The following is a 19,270-nucleotide window of genomic DNA, read 5'->3' on the forward strand; positions in this document are numbered from 1 at the left end:
GCATTGCACAATCACAGGGGGAGACAAAGCACTCTTTTTCTAGTGGGCACCTGAGCACTTCTTCAGTTTACATATTTGAGAGAATTTTCATCTGTGTCACATGTCTGGAGAATGCCAGGACTGGGTTTTATCTCATCTTTAGATCTGGGACGTTATCCTACTATAAGATATTTATACCTCTACACAGACAGATATTCCATTTGATTTATACCCTGGCTTTTTTAAAGCAGCCACTAACAGAGAAGTAACTTACAAAAAACATTTCAGTTTTAGCAATGAAGTAAAATTATTTTACTTATTGGGAACATTTTCTATGGGTAACAAATACGCAAATACAAAAGTAAATCCATGAGTAGTATTGGTTGAATGTAGTCTATTAACTTCAGTGTATGGCCTATGTAGTTTCGCAGTACTGGGTCACTACATACATACACTAGCAATATATTAAGTTGGAGATTGTCGTAAACATTGTTTTATTAAATCATCTTCTCAAGTCATTAAACAAATGTTCAATTTCGAGTTTAGAGAACAGGCAAATACTAGTCTTATCAAAATCAGTGACCGTGTAGAATTTCAAAGGCAATGGAACTCAAACATGCTGACTCAAATGTGTCATAAGGGTGTCTGATCTCACCATCTTTTAATCATATAAAACAACTGTTCATAAACAGCGCTTCATTGGTATAAGAAAAATTGCTCATGACTTCAGCCCCTGGTTGCTGAAGCACTGCATATTTCTTCAGTTCCGATCAAACGATTAAAAAAGGAAAATTGTGTGTGAAGTTGAGTATCTGGTTCAATTGGAATGTCACACAGTTTTTCCCAGGTACCATCAGATTGAACGGTAAAGGATTTCACAGTGGTTGGTTTTCAACTATTGGCTCCACCTTTGCTTATGCATGGCTGAAATCTGTACTCTGGCTGTTGTGGTTGCTAAGGGTTGTCAATGCAGCCGCCTCACCCCATTGCAACGAGGTCACCATGGGTGCCCTCTGATTCACATTACATAATACTAACTGGTCACTTATCGTGTTCAGATGGCTTTATGATATTTGCGGCGTACACTGATGTAGTGATAAAATAGCTGAAAACTCTTTGTATTGTTGTGAGGTGGAGAGCTTGGAGACTGTAATCAGTGGTAATGCCAAAATGATGATGAATGATGACGTTGAAGATCTTTTTATGTAACAGTCATATGGTAAGACATTAGCATCTTTTGGAAAGACAAAAGAAACTTCTAAGAAAAGGATTCTTTGAAAAAACTATTTTTTAATGAAAATGTTTCTCTTACCCATCGAATGTCCTTTGCAGGCTTTCAGACGGATGTCAAGGAGGTCTGTTTTGGCTTGACAGCCATTGCAGTTGAGTGTCTGTCTACATTCAGCTCTGGAAAAATGTAAGAGGCCACAGCACCTTTTTCTTTCCTTTCCAAAAAAGTTGAAAAGGAAAGTTTTGAGTGAGGAACAGAAGCGCTCAATTCCTCACTCAAAACCTGTTGTATGTGGAGTCTCTGCAGGTCAGTCACAGCAACATCCTTTACATTCCTCCTCATCATTTCTCCTGCAGCCATGACAGGTCATTGGCTTCATTTACGCAGGCAACACAATTTTGATCTTTTTTTAAATAAATGTTTTACTAATTTGACTTTTCACCAATCAGATCTAAACAAGATCAGGTTTGAAAATATCTGATTCGATTTGCCAAAATATTTATTTTAGGGAGAACATAAGAAATTGGGCTACCTGAGAAAACAAAGTCATTGGGGCAGGCGGAGCCCCATATTTATCACCGCTTTTTGTGTCTATGATAAAGTCATTTTCACCATGTGTCAGTAATTTTCCTCATTTATTGAAGTGTGAAACATTTAAACATGTATAGGTACCTCTACTGTATGTAAAAAATGGCTCTTCATTAATTTGCAAATGAGGTAAATGACAGGCACATGGAACCCATGGCAACCTGCCACCCACATCTGAGCTAGCGCTTAGTCCCACTCATCCCTGTGTAACCTCTGCCTGCCCTGTTGGTGTTGGGAGGCAGCCATGAGGGGGTTAAAGGGTGGTGAGAGGGGCGTCTTGGCGCTTGCTTGTGAGCTCATGAGTTGCCGCTGATATGGGGATTACCCTGTGGCACTGATCCATCTCTTCCAGCCCTCTCTTCCTCTCTATCGCTCCCCATTGCCTCTTTCTCACACTCTCTCCCTCTCTGTCCCTCCCTGCCTCTTTCTCAGACTCTCTCCCTCTTTCTCCTTCTCTCTAACGCTCTCTCTCTCGCTCTCTCTTTTTCACATTGTCTCTGTTTTTCTCTCTCTCTCTTGCTCTCTCTTTCACTCCCCCCTCCCCTCTCGCACTCTTTCTGCGTTCTCTGGTGATGCATCATCATCGTCTTCTTCAACCGCGGTGCCCTTCCTCCCCGCCAAGCTACAGAGAAACCCTTTCACCACCTTCATCAGGATTAAATTAGAGATTAACTAGATGCATTTACAACTTGTTCGCTCGGTGCCTGCACTCTTGTGTGTACATGCCCTTCAGGCTAAATGGTGTTCACTGTTAAGAGGCTGGCTTTTTGCTATTACAACTTATAGGATTTGTTTTCTTTTTCTCTAGAATTTATGTTTTGCTCTCAGTATGTTGACTTTTAGATCATGCTTTAAAGCTTGACTTAGTTCTTGTGTTTAGTTCTAAGCCTCTATATGCTGAACCAGACAGGAAAGACAATGTTTACGTATTCATTTGCACAGTGGGCCATGGAGACCCAATGAATAAATTAGGCAGTATATGACAACAAGCCGTACAAGAAGCCAAGAAGCAAACAGCTGTCGTTGTACATGAGCAATGGTTTTGTTTCTGGGTGGTTACCTAATCCTTGACGTGAGCCAATCGCTTTGTGCTCCAGTGTTTCTTTAAACACAACTCATTGTGGCCTACACACAGATGTTACCTGGTTTGTGTGGCTGCGGATGAGTTGTGCTGTTTTCATCCTCAACAAAAGGGCCATGGACAAAATGCCTCATCAAAGGCAGACGATACGGCAAAACAACTAGATACTTCAAACATATATTGGCCACCAACCCTCGCTCTGTCTTTCACCAGCTTTCTCACTTTCTGGATATTTTTCTCTGTCCTCCTCCTGCTCTTTTATTGTTTCTTTGTTTCTCCCACACTGTTTTTGTTCACCTTCCGTCCTCTGAGTGTTTGAAATACATTTAAAAAAAAAAGAAGTCAAGCGTTATAGCTCCTCCCGTTAAACGTGACAAGGTAACATCACAGTATATGGTCCTCCCAAAGAACTTTGAGAGACCTTGGTCTCAGCAAATCCATTAGCACTTCATTTTAGCGCATAGACATAACACGACTAATGTGCTCTACTGCTCACTAACTGAACCAGGAAACAGCGAGAAACATGGCGGAATCCGGGGGGGGGGTGGGGGGGCTGGGGGTGACAAGAGCGAGTTAACCTGACAAAAAATAAGTGTCCTAGAACAAGCTTGACACACTCAAACACTCAAGCGCGACGCACATACATACGCACACCTGCTCGTCTTCTCGTTTTACACCAGGTAAAAAAAGCAAAGAAAAAAAAAAAGCCCTTACCTGCTGATTTGTGTCTCTGAGGATCGACAAACTCAATCCAGCACCAGGATAACCAGAACCCAGCCACCCCTCCTAATCCAATCCCGGTCATTTAGGACTATACATACTTTACAAACTGGGGCAGGGGTCCGGCAGGAGCATGATCTGGGAGGGTTCACATGGGACTTGTGGAAGGCCTGGCCCTGGCAGCACATCCGTTGCTGCCGCTTAGACAACTTGTTTTTTGTTGCGGCCGTTGTTGCCATGCCAGCCTGGACCGGGCTGAGTTGGGGAAGCATGGGTGCTTGAGTAACCCGCCTACGTACTGAATCAGTCGGCACATCAATACGTTTTACTTTCACTTCATAGAAATGTGTGTCGTTCTCCAGTTACAGGTTGTATCCTTGATGTGTGCCCTTGCAGCCCGTTTCATTGGGTTTAGTTGTGATAACATGGCATGTAGGACCTGGCACTGATGGCCAACATTCAGTCTCCTGACCTGTGTGATGATGAATCTGATGCATGTAGACACAGTAAATAGCATGGCTGTTGGCAGAGGGAACAGAGGAAGTCATACACACAATCCACACACACACACACACACACACTTACGCATGCTGTCAATCACACAGACAGTGTAAAGTTCAACCACCAGCTAGCTCATAACAGACATAAAAGAACAAAGAATGATAACCTCCACAAGCCCCCGCCATCGCCGTGACTACTATTTTCAACAAACAAAAAAATCTGGATTTCACATTCTCCCGAAGACACCAATTTCTCACCCCTCAAAAACAAAAAAAAAGGTCACTGTGATGAAATAGTAACAAGCCATTCTGATCACACAGCGATAGAAAACAACAATATGTCAAGAGGTGAAGAGAAATGACACTGTTTCTTCTCCCCGGCTCCTTTGTGAGGAGACACACCCTCTGTCTCTCTGTCTTGCTGGGCACTTAGAGAGTTTGGCCAGGTGTGAGACATCCTCCCTGTCTTCTCAGTTTCTGCACCTGTCCTGTCCTTCCCCAGGCTGTGATGCAGTTGTTGTCGGTCCACCTGAACAATCAATATGCAATAAGACATATGACATTCATTTGATTCAGTATGATTATAAAGGAATCATATAGGGAAGAAATCACCAACTTAATGTTATGGAATCATAATTTGACTTGTTTCAACTCTCACTAAGTCATAGAGGAGAGATTTCCAGTACAGAAGGTGATGTGGGGTAGGCCGGTATTCAGTTAGAGGGGTCTGTAAGGTTTAAACCCAGTTTGCAAATAACATTAGTAGAATAGTTTTTATATAGCGCATTAAGAATTACATTTAATATCACAATTCTGGCTGTGTGTAAATGTATAGTACTTGAATGAAGTGGTAAATAAAGCTATTTGTGATTGGAACATTTTCATGTAGTTTTATGAATGTAGTATGAAAATAGTTTCCACACAATAATATAGTTTGCTAAGCAGTTTGACATTTAGTGCTACATTTTTACAAGTGGCACAAATAGTAAAGAGCAGTTTCATTCTTTATTTATTTATTTATTCAACCATTATTTTGACATGCAGTCATGCTGGTGGGATTGCAACGATGACATGGGACCTGCGGGTCACCTGCAGGCAGGGCCGGGCTTAGCCTTTTGGGGGCCCTAGCCAAGATTTAAGGGGGCCCCTTCATGATAGCTAATGTTTTATAGTTAAATTCCTGCAATTTTACAGACCTGGCCATGTGGCATAAAGTAAATGTTGCAATTTTATAACAAATTACTTGTATTTGAACAGGTTTGCCATTGGGCTTGGAGAAAATGTTAATAATTTTACATTGAATTTCATGCAATTCTATCCTGAAATTCTAATCATTTTGTCAGTGAAGAGACATTTAGTTTTTCTTCTTTTTTTTTTGTTGCAATTCAGCACATTTTTAATATGCCATTTTAATATGCCATCTTACAGAGAATGTATGACGTTATTGGGATCTCTGGAAGTCAGGACCCACTGGGACATGCCCTGCGGTACCCTGTTGGTATTCGGCCATGATCATTAAAAGGTTAGATAGCTTGCTATACTAACTGCCAATCTAAAAATTGTTCGTTGACATGGTTCATTGAGTGACAGTGAATCGCATAATGAGAAAAACTGCTGATGCACAGCCACATTTAGAAATTGCATGTGGTGTATTGTAAGACCCTGATGGATTCACAATAACTATGTACGAAGTGTATATGTATTATTTTTGGGGGGAGAAATCATTGTCTTAACTTACTTTTTGAAGTAGTTAAATGCACCAGGAGCCATTTCTAAAAGTGGTTGTATTTACTCTGACTGCATTCTATAGTTATGTGCAGTTATTGTTATTTGCTCAGATTTTGCCCAAAATATATTTTTTATTCTTGCCCCTTTACCTACATAACTGTCTGTCAATAAAGCAGAAAAAACACTGGAGATGAGTGCCACCACACTTTAAAACAAAGAAATGCATTGAGTTACAGGATTTGATTGTACATGTGTGTAAAAAAAGAAAGACATTTTAAGAAAAATATTTGTTGCAGTGAACATACAAATACCGGGTCCCTTCTGCTTAAATAATCATACCTCATCACTAATTCATTTTAAGTGTCAGTAATTCTGGTTAGTAATTCTTGGCACTGTTTTATGCACATGACATCTGTCATTTTGATCCACCTTAGCAGGCATTTTTGAGAGGTCAGTGCTCATTCCCACAGTTGTAAGCTGTGGTAGAAATGTTACCATTACAGACTGCTGCCTCAGTCACTGTGCTGCATGTTACTTTGTTGATGGTGAGAATGGCTTTTCTTGTTATTTGACATCAATTTGCTCCACAAATCTGATTGTTCTTATTTTATATCTTATATTAAAATGGAAAAATTACACACCTGTTGGAAAGCCATTCTAGTGTAACTGATGTGCCATTACAGCAGTTATCTGACAGAAACCTGAACTCTTAAGGCAGAGATCCCAGGTGTTCCTCTATCTATTCACTTGGACCTTGCTCCTTTCCTATTTATTTTGATCAAAACAAACTCCACAGTCTCTGCGGATTGCAAGCATACCCATAACACGATGATACTACCACAGTACTTGTATTGAAATTGTCCCCAACGTGTGATTTATAATTTATGCAAAACATTTCTTTATCTTGTTATCTCCTAATATTCCTTATCAGCCATGTTGCAAACAGAAAGGATGATTTGTAGAGGATTTATTTAACACAGGCTTTCACATTGGCATATAGGCCCGGGAATGTGGAGGGAGTACAATGTTGTTGATTCCTTTGTGTTTTCAAGTATTGTGGTAGCAGCATCATGTTATGGGTATGTGTCACGCTGGCAGAGACTGAAGAGTCTGTTTTGATCAAAATAAAAACGAGCAAAGTCAAAGTTGAAAGTGCAAAAAAAATAAAACGAAGGCCCCTCAGATACCTGCCTTAACCTAAGTTAAAATTTTACATTTCTTTGAGACAATGCACACATTTCTATCCAGGAAATTGCTTTTAAATGTGCTTAAACAAATCTGAGACCAGGGTTGAATATTGCTATCCAAGAATGATTAACGACCAAATTTACTGAGTGTTGTCTTGCAATTGTTATGTCTTTGGCCAGGTCGTCATTTTAAATGAGAATTGGTTCTCAGTCAGCTTACCCGGTTGATTGACGGTGATAATAAAAGATTTAAACTGGCGATAATATTGGTTGCCGTTGGCCCACTAATACCAATATTATCCTGTATTTCTGAGCTTCCATTCACAGCAGAGGAAGTCTTTCTGGTTCAATTGAGATGAATAAAGTCTGTGTTTGCAAAGTTTATCTTGACTCAAGACAAGTGGAGTTGTTTTCTGTCAAAACCTGTTGGTAAGTTGACGAGGCTGAAGTGATTTAGTGCCTGAACATGCAGCACGGCAGTGGCAGAAGTACTAGGTCTGATGTCTGCAACATTGAATCATCACTCTAAGCTTATGATAAGAATCGAATGACTGGCTGCTGACCCAGAGACAGTACACAAGTCAAATGAAGCGGAGTGGATGTTCTTGATGCTCTGATACAGGAAGGTGTTCGGTCACGTCTGAACCACATATCCTCCCGGTCATTACAATGATTGCATGTTTTTTTTCAACAATTGTGCTCTTAATTTAAATTGTCTTTATTTTATATGAGTGGTTCTTGTGTGCTGCACTCGTAATTACATTTGCTCTGCATCTTCAGCACTTGCCCTCTAAATGCAAAATATGTCGTAGGATCCTGATTTTCATTGTGTCTGTATCCTATTGAAAAAACCCATGCATCACTGGTTAGTTACATCCCATTCAAACACTGTGTTGATGCAAAACCATGGTTTTCACAGATACAATCTTAGACTGTATTTATAAGTTTGACAGTTTAGCTCTAATGCTAATTTGGTAAACAGAAGCAGTGTAACATCATGGAGATTACGGATTAGTTTAGTCATTTGGAAATGAGGGCTGTATTTATGTTGTGAGACAGGCCATTATTTAGACTACTCAGGATGTCATGGTGAATGCGCAAAGCTCAGTGACCGACACGTAGAATACCAAGAGAGTATCGCTATAATGGAGTTGTCAGCTACATATGGCCTGGCAGCTCTACATTTCAATCTGGTCAGTTTAATATGTGCCCCTTTTTGATGACATTTGCATCAGGTATCATTGGCCTCAGTCACCAATTTGCAGACAGGCATTACTCTCATAATTACTCTGGTCTAGCTAGTCATAACTACTCTGGTCATTACTCTAGTCGTTACCCTGGTCATTACCCTGGTCATTACCCTGGTCATTACTCTTTTCATTACCCTGGAAGTATCCAGTATTGGGAAACCCTGTACAGTTTCTCAAGTGTTCTGCCATTCTCTCCCTTCTCTTCTCTGGTCTATTTATTTATTGTCTATTTTTAGTTAGTTCCTCTCTGGGACCATTGGACCAGTCATTGGTTTACGGATAAACAACTGATCCTGATTCTGCCCAAATCCTAAGAACTCCATCAGGAGGACATTTAAATATACAGTAATACCAGTTGGACATCTTCCTGTGCCAGTTGACATGACCAATGATAGCTTTGCATTCTGGGAATTCCTGTTGTAGCACAATTATGGATGGTGGGGGGGGGGGGTCATCTTTATTAAGGGTTATTTTCCATATTTACATTTACACTGACTGAATTCTGTTTTGACCCGTTTGTGTGTGAGGTCCCAGTGAAACCCATCTGCGTGGTCCTACACAAGATCCATTAACAAATCTGTTGCTGACGGGCCACATTGTTATAGAGAAACTGAGATTAAACTCTATGCCATTGTACGGCCAATGAAAACAACTTGACACATGGATTTTAAAGGGCCTCTTTGGAGTCCTCTCATCCGTCTGAGTATTTGATATTCAGACAGGCAGGGGTGGAGAAAACGTACCATCCTCAGTAGTGCAGGTGCTAATCTTTCCCCATGCTAGAGGGCTCCGTTGGGGGTCAGGGGAGCTGTTAGATGGGGAGATCTGAGGCAGCGCTTGGGCATTTACTCCCAGCCCTGTCTGAGGAAGCCAAGCATGGCGGCCTGCTTTGTCCTTAATCAAACAGTTCTCTTTCCCCTTGCCTTCAAGGTGCTCTCAGTTCTCTGGAACACTGCATGGTTATGTCATGATCCCTGCTCAAAGTATTACATTTCTTTCTGGGATAGATTTTGATAGATGGCTATATGACTGTATGAACGGCGAGGAGCTGGAGTTGTTGAGATCAGCCATCTGGTAGCCAAACAGTATGATGATCCTTGGAGGTACTTGGCCTATCATCAGGCCATAAAATGTACTTGGGGGGCTACTTCAGGGGTTCTCAATAAAGGGTAAAATCCAGTAGGTGGTACAATAACCCAAAAAGGTTGATAACTGCTGATTTAGCAGACACTCTTACCCAAAGCAGTCTACAGGAGCATTTAACAACTTTTACATTTTAGGACTACAAATAGGAAACTTTACTATCTACCACTGTTGACACTTTTCCCGAAATAACTAACCAATACAGCTTATTGTAGTTATATGTATTGTCTTCAAGCCACTTTAAACCAATCGTTCCTTGGTCCAGAGGTCGGACATCAGACGAGCATTGCACCCTAATTGATCTCAGAACATCTGAGTTGCCAGCCGGAGCCACTGGCCGTCAGCGCTTGTTTTTGATGTTACAGTACAATGCAACGGATGAAGACTTAACGGGAAACAACGGCCGGTCGGTTTGTTGTTGCAAGAGGCGTGGTGACATAAAATCTAGTGCTCGGCACCCTTTAGTATCAGTTTCAGTCAATTCACATTGATTCTACTTGTCCGTTGCATTCCGCGAAGCACCGACATTCCAGTCGCCTTTCAGCGACAGATATCTTGGCCAGGCGTAAAGCACAACCTGTTCCCAACCATCCATTCTTAACAATTATGTGACATCTTCACACTGACGTGTCTGAGATTCCTGCTTCGGTTCACAGCTAAGGACGAAACAACAGTATCCATCAGTTAGGACAGCTTCCTGGGCAAGCAGACTTACAGTACGTGTTTGAAGACCAGATGCTTGAACAGTGACATGAACGTCGTTGTCTGCTGTTGTTTCAAGAAGAAGAAAACAATGAGATTAAATTCTCCTTGGAGATTGATGGGTTTATAGTTCATCACTATGGTCAAATAGATACATTTTGTCTAGCTGTTTGTGGTTTTTATAAATCCACCCTTTCAGTTTGCCGTTAATGCAAAAAAGCTTGTGACTGGGCTGCTTTAGATTCAAGAACACGTCACTCATCAGTGAGACTCAGTCAAAGAGATCAGAAAGGCTGAAAAGCTCTAAGTGGTTGAGGCCCTGTGTGTATGTGTGTGTGTTTCTATGTGTGTGTGTGTGCACGCGTGTGATACACTCAGACAGATAGGAAAGGGCCTGTGTAAATGGCCTCTCCGTTTGGCCTGGAGCAGCTGAGACCCTGCACCAATCATTCTGAGTGACTGGTGGAGAGATAGAGGCCTACAGATCTAAAGAGCACCCAGCCAGCCACTGCTGCAGGTACCTCTGCCAATATTAGCACCACGCTGCAGCTAATGCCACAGTAGGAGATGGCCTGTGGCTGAGCCCGAAAGGCTGTCTCTCAGGATGTTAGAAGGCTGGTTTAATGGGCCCACCACCTGGGACCTTCCATCTTAATCTTCACAGGAATGTTTTTCAAAGCCATATTCTTTTTTTGTGAAAGGGATTTGAAAGGGTGAAAGTGTATGACAAAAGAGTCGCGTCTATGCAGAAAGATTATATTTGTGGATTTTTTTGTGCAAATTGAATTGTAATTCCTTCTCAGTGCCAATCTGCTTTTACTGCTTGGTTAAATAACCTTTGTTTTGGAAATATAGACGCAGACTCCATAAAAACACAGATGCATACTCTCTACTGTCCAAAGTGCTACGCTGCCTCCTGGTTGGCAATGCCAAACGCGTGATGTGTCCAACAGTCAAAAGCATGTTCCCTCTTAGTGCCTTTTGGATCTCTTTGATGCGCTATATGGTTGCAGAGATAACCAGGCACCTGCTTTTAAGCATGGCATATCTCTACAATAATGTTTGTAAATAATAGCTCTTGAAGTATTATGGTGTAACATGAGGGCTGGTGAGAAATATAGGGGTGATCCACCAACACGAATCAGCCACCTATCAGACATTCGCTGCTACAGTACCGGCCTGACAGGAACACTATGATGCAGCGCCGTTGGAGGCTATAACACTACTCAGCCCAGCAAAGGTGAAGCAGGGGTCAGGGAGGCCCAGAGGTCAATGTGTGGCATCTTTCTGGGAAGACCATAACATCCCTTGTGACACGCAGGTTTATCATTGCAACGCTAACGCTACTACTATTTGTTCTGCAATCTGAGCCATTGGCAAATATTTATTTGACACGCGTTTTTCATCCACTGTCGATGTGATTTGAATCACAGCTTAAGGCAAGGACTGGATAAATAATAAAGACCGCTTTCTATGTTCACCACAAAGAAAGCCTCTGACACTGGTCAGTGGACTTAAGCTGTCGACCTGAAGTGTGTTTGTTTCAAATAATTTCTTTGTGCTTTAGTGCAAGTGGAAACAGGCCTGTGAAATAAATCTATTTTTGTTGGTCCAGCCATCCCACCATACAGCAGAGGGGAAATGTAGTGTAAATTATGTATGCTTGTGGCTCTGTGCTAAACAAATTAGGTTTGGTTAATAAATCAATATACTGTGTGTGTTAATATATGCTGTATATTAAGAAAGGGATTCAAACACTGAGATTCAAAAATAACTTATATCACGGTAGTTACATTTTTAAGTGGTCCGAAATTAGCTGTATTTTCTTGACTGAAGGTGGGGGATAAGACACTGTCACATTTCACAATGCTCTTTAAACAATCACTTGCTCTCCCTATCGCCGCTTTTGCCATTATGGGTATACTGGTCTAGAACACATCAATCTGTCTGCATTGTCATGATCAAGTATATATTTTGTTTACATTTCTTCAACAAACAAAGTGCCACATCAGATTAATATATTAATATTATTTATTTCTCCAACTAGCATGATACAAAACAGTTCATGCAATGGCCTCACTGTCTCCCTGCGAACAGACTTGTGTTGCCACAGCTTTGTCAGAACATCTTGAGTTGAACACTAACTTGCAAATTCATAGTGACGTTTGTTTATGTGCTCTTCATAACTACTTCCAATGCTGATACTATTTGGTACTATTGCATAGGTACAATTTCAAGCTACCTAGCCACTGAGGTATATGCCTTGAGAAAGCATTGCATTGTGGGTTTTGAGGAAAACTTGAGTCTCATCAGTTTTGACACATTTCACGTTGCTTGCTAAATTGTCATGACTACATATTGTAGAAAATGTCATATTTTGTTGTTGTTCAATTGGATTATTTAACTATGTACATCATGTACGTCATACGAATGTGTGGTTTTGGGTGGATTACCTCTTTAAGATTAGGTTGTTCCACAGACTTTACTTCTACAAGATCACCTGCAGGACTCCAACCCCATCATTTATCATCCTCTAACCACCTCTTTCCCTTCAAGCCATGACCTGAACTGTTCAATCTTGGGAGGATGCAGCAGACAAGTACTTGATAGACTGCTCTTGGATCACTTGGGGATTTATTGAAAAGCTCTATAAAAGCTCAATAAATTATTAATATTATTATATCATGTGTAGGTTTACACAAACAGCTAAACTATATGTAATAATCTGGGTTAAAGCCAATACAATAATTGTCTGTGATCAGGCTTGCTGACATATAGTTACTCGGAAAAGAGCCATTGTCTCTTGTGCTATCTGCCACACAAGAGAAGATTTTTCAGAGCTCTGCCTTTACAATAATAGAGAGTCATTTGTTTATCTAGACGGAAGATCAGAGAAAAACTCCCCGGCCGAGTGTGAGTGTTGAGCTGCAAGCTAAAGAGGCGCCGCTTCCTAGCTGAACTGGCTGCCGGGAGAGATACTGTCAGCAACAGGTATTACTGGCATTCTCCAAGGGTGGGAGAAAAGTCTCTGTTCCCTCTAAACTCTTCTCCCTCACCTGTCCCTACCCCAGAATAGAGGGAAATGCTTGTCAGGACGTCTCTCAGCCAGAAGATTAAAAGGGTACTGATGACAAACCTGACGATTAATTGCTGAACTTCATCCCTTTAGACACACGTACATCCTTTTCTGAGTGAGTGCGTGCATAGGTGTTGGATGGCAAGTAGCCTATGTTTTGGTGTTATGTTCCCATCCCACCAGTATTTTAAGACGGTCGATAACAGACCTAATTATTTTGTTTAAATTGCTAGGTATTTCAAAGGACTAGAAGTGAGTGATAATTGAATAATAAAAAGGACTACATCCAAAATAACATCAGAATGGGCCAGAACTAGGGTGGGAGCTCAGTGATTTTTAATGTCACATAATAATGTTCTGAAACTGCATTTACAGTTGCACTGATACCAAGAGGATTTTCCTGATATTTTGCTGGCTTTATAAAGAACATTTACTTCAGGAATATCATGTAACACAGACAAAATACCTCAAGAATACATATTAATATTCTAAAAACACAAGAATATTTTTTTATTAATCCAAAGGCAAAATAACTAATTTGCGTATTTTCCTTACGCATCAAATGCAAATTGGGAAATGTTGGGAGCATCCTAAATGAGTATGGATTCAACATAGAGTCATCACTGGCAGTTCAAATGCACTCCAACACCTCCAATGTATAAATAACAATAGATATTTACAAACCTGATAAAAAGTGGCACAAAAAGTCTGTTTCAAGTGTTCTTTCTGATCATTTGAATACAGTGCACAGCTATGACATCAAAGTCTTTGTTTCAGTGGCTTCCTTGTCCATCAGTACTCTCCTCCGTCATATCGGAACGGATGGGAAACCCTCTCGGGGTAGCTATTTGACGCATAGTTGCCATATCGGTAAGTGTCAAAGTTCTCGGCCCTCTCGATTTTGGCCGGCAGGGTTTCCGGCTGGTACGAAAGTGCCGACTTGATGACCCCGGAATCTTCCGGAATCTTGAGATCCGAGTACGAGTTTGGCGAGCTGTCCTCCAGCAGGGAACTGCAGTTGGGCAGGCCCTTGACGTCGTAGATGTTGTCGCCGTACTTCACCACTGAGGGCTTGGGGCAGGGCTGGTAGGACACCTTGGTGGTCGTGGTGATGATGGTCTGAAGGGCGGCGGGCGTGGCCGGCGCCTGGCCCGGATATCTACACGGGTACTCACTGTTGTAATAGTGGTGGTTGGCATTGCCAGGCAGCTGTCCATATTCACCCCGCTCCCCGTATGCTCCTTTCCCCAGGATTTGCTTCCAGCCGTGGTGCTTGCTGGGCGTATCGTAGCTGGTGCGGTCATGCCCTGAGAGGGTCCCAGTGGTGTGGGGTGTGGCGGTGCTGGTACCCAGGCCCGAGGCCCCCTTCCCAGGATCAGGGGACTCCGTCTGGGGGCTACTGGGGTCCTTATAGAGGGTTGTGTAGGAGCCGGAGCCTAAATAGCCAGGCACAGCAAAGTCGTAGCCACATGGAGGACGGGGCATGTACAGGCGATGGTTGGCCGGCTTCTGGAGCGTGGACGGGGACTCGCCCAAGGCACTGTGTGTGTCGTAGGCAAACTTGTAGGGCTCAGGGTTCTGGAAGGTTGGGTAGTGCTGGGTCTGTATGGGAAAGTTGGACTCAGCGATGATGCTGAAGCGGTCAGGGCCCTCCATGCAGGACAGTTGATGCAGGTTGGGGAAAGGAGCAGCCAAATCATGGTATCTCCCAGCCTTTGAAGGTAACAGAACTTATTAGTGACGGAAAACCCACCTGGAAGTCACATGCGTCTACCAATGGACTAAATGGAATTGGTGTATTTTGTGAATTCTTTACTGATCCATCACAGTGAATGAGCATAGGTGTGCACATTTAGGGGGAGGTCTCCCAAACACAGATTAAACAAACTCCACTGAAAATAGATTTCCATGGAGATTTTCCATTGGGCTTGACTTTTGGTCCAGGACAAGGCTTAACATGTGTCTGGGAAACTATGGGCTGAAGCAGACATGATATAACCGGGACAAAGCCACTTACATCTGGCTCCACAAGCCTCCTCTTCTGGGAAAAGTGTGGCGAGGACATCCTTCGTTTCACTGCACTCCTCCGTGCCTCTGTTTCCGATTTACTCTCTGGTCTGGGGTGATCATGTACCCCCTTAGCCTACCAGGACATCAACACTTCAGACTAAATTATCTTCTACCACAGATACATGACAACATCTTTGTGTCATCATTGGCCATGCATGTAATACAACTTATCTAATCCTCAAAAGATTTTGTTTTTGCTTTCTAACTTTTCTACATATTATTTTTACCTTTCCTACATTATTATTGTAATTATTATATTATAATTATTAATTATTTTAAAATATATTAAATACTAATTCATTCTGATTTTTTTTTTTTAAATACAACTAATTTCTTGAAGGTCTGCTTATAAAAACACAATAAACATACATTGTTTCTAAACCCTCACATAAGATATATACATATAATGTCAGTTGTACATTATTGTAATAAGTAATGAATGTTTCATTAAAAAAGTATGTAATATTAATAAGTAATACATGGGTTATAAATTATTTATGAGATACATATATTTAATTATATTTCATTAATAATTGCTGAGGAAAGCTGGACTTCAAAGTGTAATCAGAATCTCAATTCTGAACATGAGCGCACAAACCTGGAAGAATATAGCTTTCCCATCTATTCTCCAGAAGTTGGTGACGGGGTAACCGCTGTGTCCTCGGCAGGGCATCAACTCCAGGGCAGAGTTACAACTGGGGCACAGCTTCTCTGGAGAACAACCACCAAAAATGCACAACCATACAGTTTAAACACAACTATATTATATTATGTCCTTACTTCAAATACATGTTTAATATTATTTCACGTTAGGCATACGGTATGAAAATGGAATGTGTAGTAAAGTAACCTATTTACGTTTATTTCTGAAATAGTATACTCATCCGGATGTATGAGGAGAATAATATTATACAGATAGTGGTTAAAACTGAATACTGATTTTAATAAATTTCAAAAGAAACATAATAATCATTACTACGAATTATTTTTAATAAGACAGATCTTGTCGTCTAATTGTTACCTTTTATCTTTTTTACAAATAGGAGTTCTGTTTATAAATAGGCCTATATTTAATGGGTTTGTTATTATGTTATAATGTTGTTATGTTTACGTGCACTTTTTAAAACAACCGTTTTTTAATAAAAATGCCATACATTTTAGGTGCTCTATTTTCACGATTTAAGATAACTAGCACGGGATACCTTGGTTCCACTACATACAACGTGAGTGGACATATGATGACTCATAATGCCATTTATCAATAGGGCTTCAAGGTCATGATGACAATGAATAAATTAGATGTAGCCATAAACCACCTATTTACACTACGGTGTAAAGTTTATCTCTTTACAAAGCGGAATTCTACGCTATTCTAAAAAAGTTAAATGATGCAGTGGGATCTCAGTCAGATAACATCCGCTAGACACAGGGCAATAAATTAATTCACAAGATACAGCATCAACCGTATTCATTTATAGCCTACAAAGTTCATATATTCACGTACAGGGTACAAAATAAACGTTACAGTTGTGCCAAATGCATTTTACTCACTTTGCTGTTTTTGTCGTGCTTTGTCGCAGATAGCCGGTCGGAGCTGGAGTTTGCTTCCATCAGACAGCGTGCAGTTTCGGCCACACACTACAACTCCCAGACAGGACTTTTTGAGAATCTGACAGTTATGGTTGTTGGTGTTCCGCATGGCCCATCCGCTGAGGTGCCGCTGTGCGTTCTTGTCCTCGCCGTTGTAGATGTAACGAACATATCCATCCGTCCACTCCTGGAATGAGTCATACTGTTTTGTGTCCTGTCGGAAAAGATGTCGACGTTGATTACATATGTTCATGTGCTTTGTAAGTGGATAATGAAGGTAGAAACGCAAAACACAAGTCAATTAATATGATACAGTCTGCAACTAGACTATTGTGGAGAGAACCCAAGACATTTCCAAAATCTGAAAATTAAGGTGACATGCCTGTCTGAGTTATAAAGCATAAAAGGTAAATTGCAACCGGCGTGCATGCGGATGTATCCTGAAGGCCGTACATCTCAACCAATTAAAAAAAGATTTATTCTTTCCAAACTTATTTAGTGGTTTATTACGTAGAAGCGTTGGCATTACCTGAGGCAGCTTTGGGTCGTTGATATCCCATGTTAACTTCATACCGAAGGAACAAACACAGTCTGGGTCATCAAACTGATCCGAAGACTTTGACATATTGCTGAATTCTCACGATTTTATGCGCTTTGTACTTGATTCCCAGCAGGACCCATCCAGGCAGCTAGCATTCCGTAATCGCGCAATTCGGAAGCGCCATTTCATACGAGTTTAGTTTTTGAAAATAATGATAAGCATAGAAAAAGTCAAAACTATATAACACAATTATAAATTTCAGCAACTTGTAGTGATAATGTATATCCAGAAATACATCAGATGTAAAGGGATCTTCATTCGGATGTCCTCTTTTCTGGGGGTTAATCCAAGGTTCCTTCGCGTGCTGAGGTGTGTTACCCGAAGCCACAGGAGTGGCAAGGTGAATGACTAAAGGTAAGGGCTGTCTCGTCTATATAAAGCAGGAGGCAGGACTTGAAAGTCTGTCTATAGCCCTAGCTCTGTTTAGGCTGAACACTGCAGTTTCAGTTCACCTGATCCGTGACACTGACCTCCACTTAACCTACTGCGTCTTTCTTCCTAGCATTGTGTTTGCATGAAAAAAAAAACCGATTGGGCTAATAATGCCGTAGCTTATCTCTACATGTATCTCGAACACACATAGATTTAACTAAATTACCATGGCCGCAGACGAATGATGGATGTATGCCTATAGGCTATATTTTCGTAGTCCTATGTATTAAAAAAATCGATGATGCTTGCAGTTCTGACAGTAAAGTTATCTGTGATGTGAATTTCAAACCTGTTGGATACGATTGAGTCTACAGAGATCGTAAATCAGCAAAAAAACGAATATGAATTATCTTTCAAATAACCTTATTCCATAAGTACGTTTTCAGGTTTCTTGATCTGTCGGAGATAATTTGGAGTTGTTGTATGTAAACCTAAAGCCACACTGACGTGTAAACATCAAAATAGCTGGGGCTGCACTTTAACAACAAACAAAGCATCAATCATGCGGCATTGTTAACGAATTTTATTTTTAAGTCGGAACAAGACACCCATGTATAGTAACCTACCTGTTGCTGTTGCTTTAATATGGAATATTTTTATTACGGTTTGTGACCACGTAGCTATCTGTATAGTTTTGACTTTTTTCTGACCGAATTTTGCACAGCAAGACTGTAAGCTTATGTTTGACTATTTACATTGGCAAAATAACCATTGTAAAATAATATACCTCTTATATTATTTTACTTGCAGTGAAATTAAAGCTTTTTTGCTGTTGCCAATTAACTGAAGGCCTAAATACTGTAACTTATAGTCAATCGCTGAACAGTTGTTATATTTACCTACAAAGGGCAAAGCACAATACACAATACAAATGAACCGATTGTATCTGTCACTGTTTATAGATCAAACAACCAACCAGGCGTGCACGCCATTATTATTTTGTTCTTAAAGCGCATCATAAGCGTATAGGCTACACTGCACAACCACAAATAAGGCAGTTTAAGTGAAATGGATCATTGCGGACGTAAGCCAGCCATTAACACTGAAAGTCACTGGAACATCTTTCAAATGATATCAAACACCGTTGGATGTTTACCTTTGTTATTGTCTGTCCCTCTCATGCAAATTAGATGGGGTACCAACAAACAAACAAAATAGGCTAATACAAAAAGGAATACGATCGAATGCCCCTACACAAAAAAACGAATGTTTCCCACATCCCATTTTTTTTAAAACATAGGCCTAATCAATAATTTATTGAAATGCCTGTTAAATATAAAAAAATAATTAAATTGTGTATTTAATTCACTGAAAAAGACAGTTAAGATACTACACGGTACATACAGAGTTTAATTATTTGGACAAATGATTGTCCTTCACGAATGTCTTTCC

At 40.8% G+C, this 19,270-nt stretch overlaps 1 protein-coding gene across 2 annotated transcripts; it reads right to left on the minus strand.

The window, feature by feature from the left end:
- Window positions 1–13,499: 13,499 nt before the first annotated feature.
- Window positions 13,500–17,786, minus strand: gcm2 (glial cells missing transcription factor 2). Of its 2 annotated transcripts, none has more exons than XM_010885763.3 (5): window positions 17,375–17,786; window positions 16,807–17,059; window positions 15,854–15,966; window positions 15,203–15,328; window positions 13,500–14,898 (listed from the first exon to the last, which is right to left on the minus strand). In XM_010885763.3, the coding sequence occupies exons 1-5, from the start codon at window positions 17,468–17,470 to the stop codon at window positions 13,978–13,980; spliced, it is 1,509 nt and encodes a 502-aa protein (XP_010884065.2). In that variant the 5' UTR covers window positions 17,471–17,786; the 3' UTR covers window positions 13,500–13,977. The 2 variants fall into 2 exon arrangements, with proteins under 2 accessions (XP_010884065.2, XP_010884064.2); XM_010885762.3 differs by having other exon boundaries at window positions 15,854–15,981.
- Between the last annotated feature and the right edge of the window lie 1,484 nt (window positions 17,787–19,270).

Source organism: Esox lucius, chromosome 21 (assembly GCF_011004845.1).
Source record: "Esox lucius isolate fEsoLuc1 chromosome 21, fEsoLuc1.pri, whole genome shotgun sequence".
Lineage (NCBI taxonomy): Eukaryota > Metazoa > Chordata > Actinopteri > Esociformes > Esocidae > Esox > Esox lucius.

What these genes read in the sequence shown, in the direction of transcription:
- gcm2 (XM_010885762.3), bottom strand. Translation starts at nt 17,470, where the DNA reads ATGTCAAAGTCTTCGGATCAGTTTGATGACCCAGACTGTGTTTGTTCC. An exon ending in ACGACCCAAAGCTGCCTCAG is followed by an intron (nt 17,060 to 17,374) that starts GTAATGCCAACG and finishes CTTTTCCGACAG; the next exon opens with GACACAAAACAGTATGACTC. An exon ending in GGAGGCTTGTGGAGCCAGAT is followed by an intron (nt 14,899 to 15,202) that starts GTAAGTGGCTTT and finishes TTACCTTCAAAG; the next exon opens with GCTGGGAGATACCATGATTT.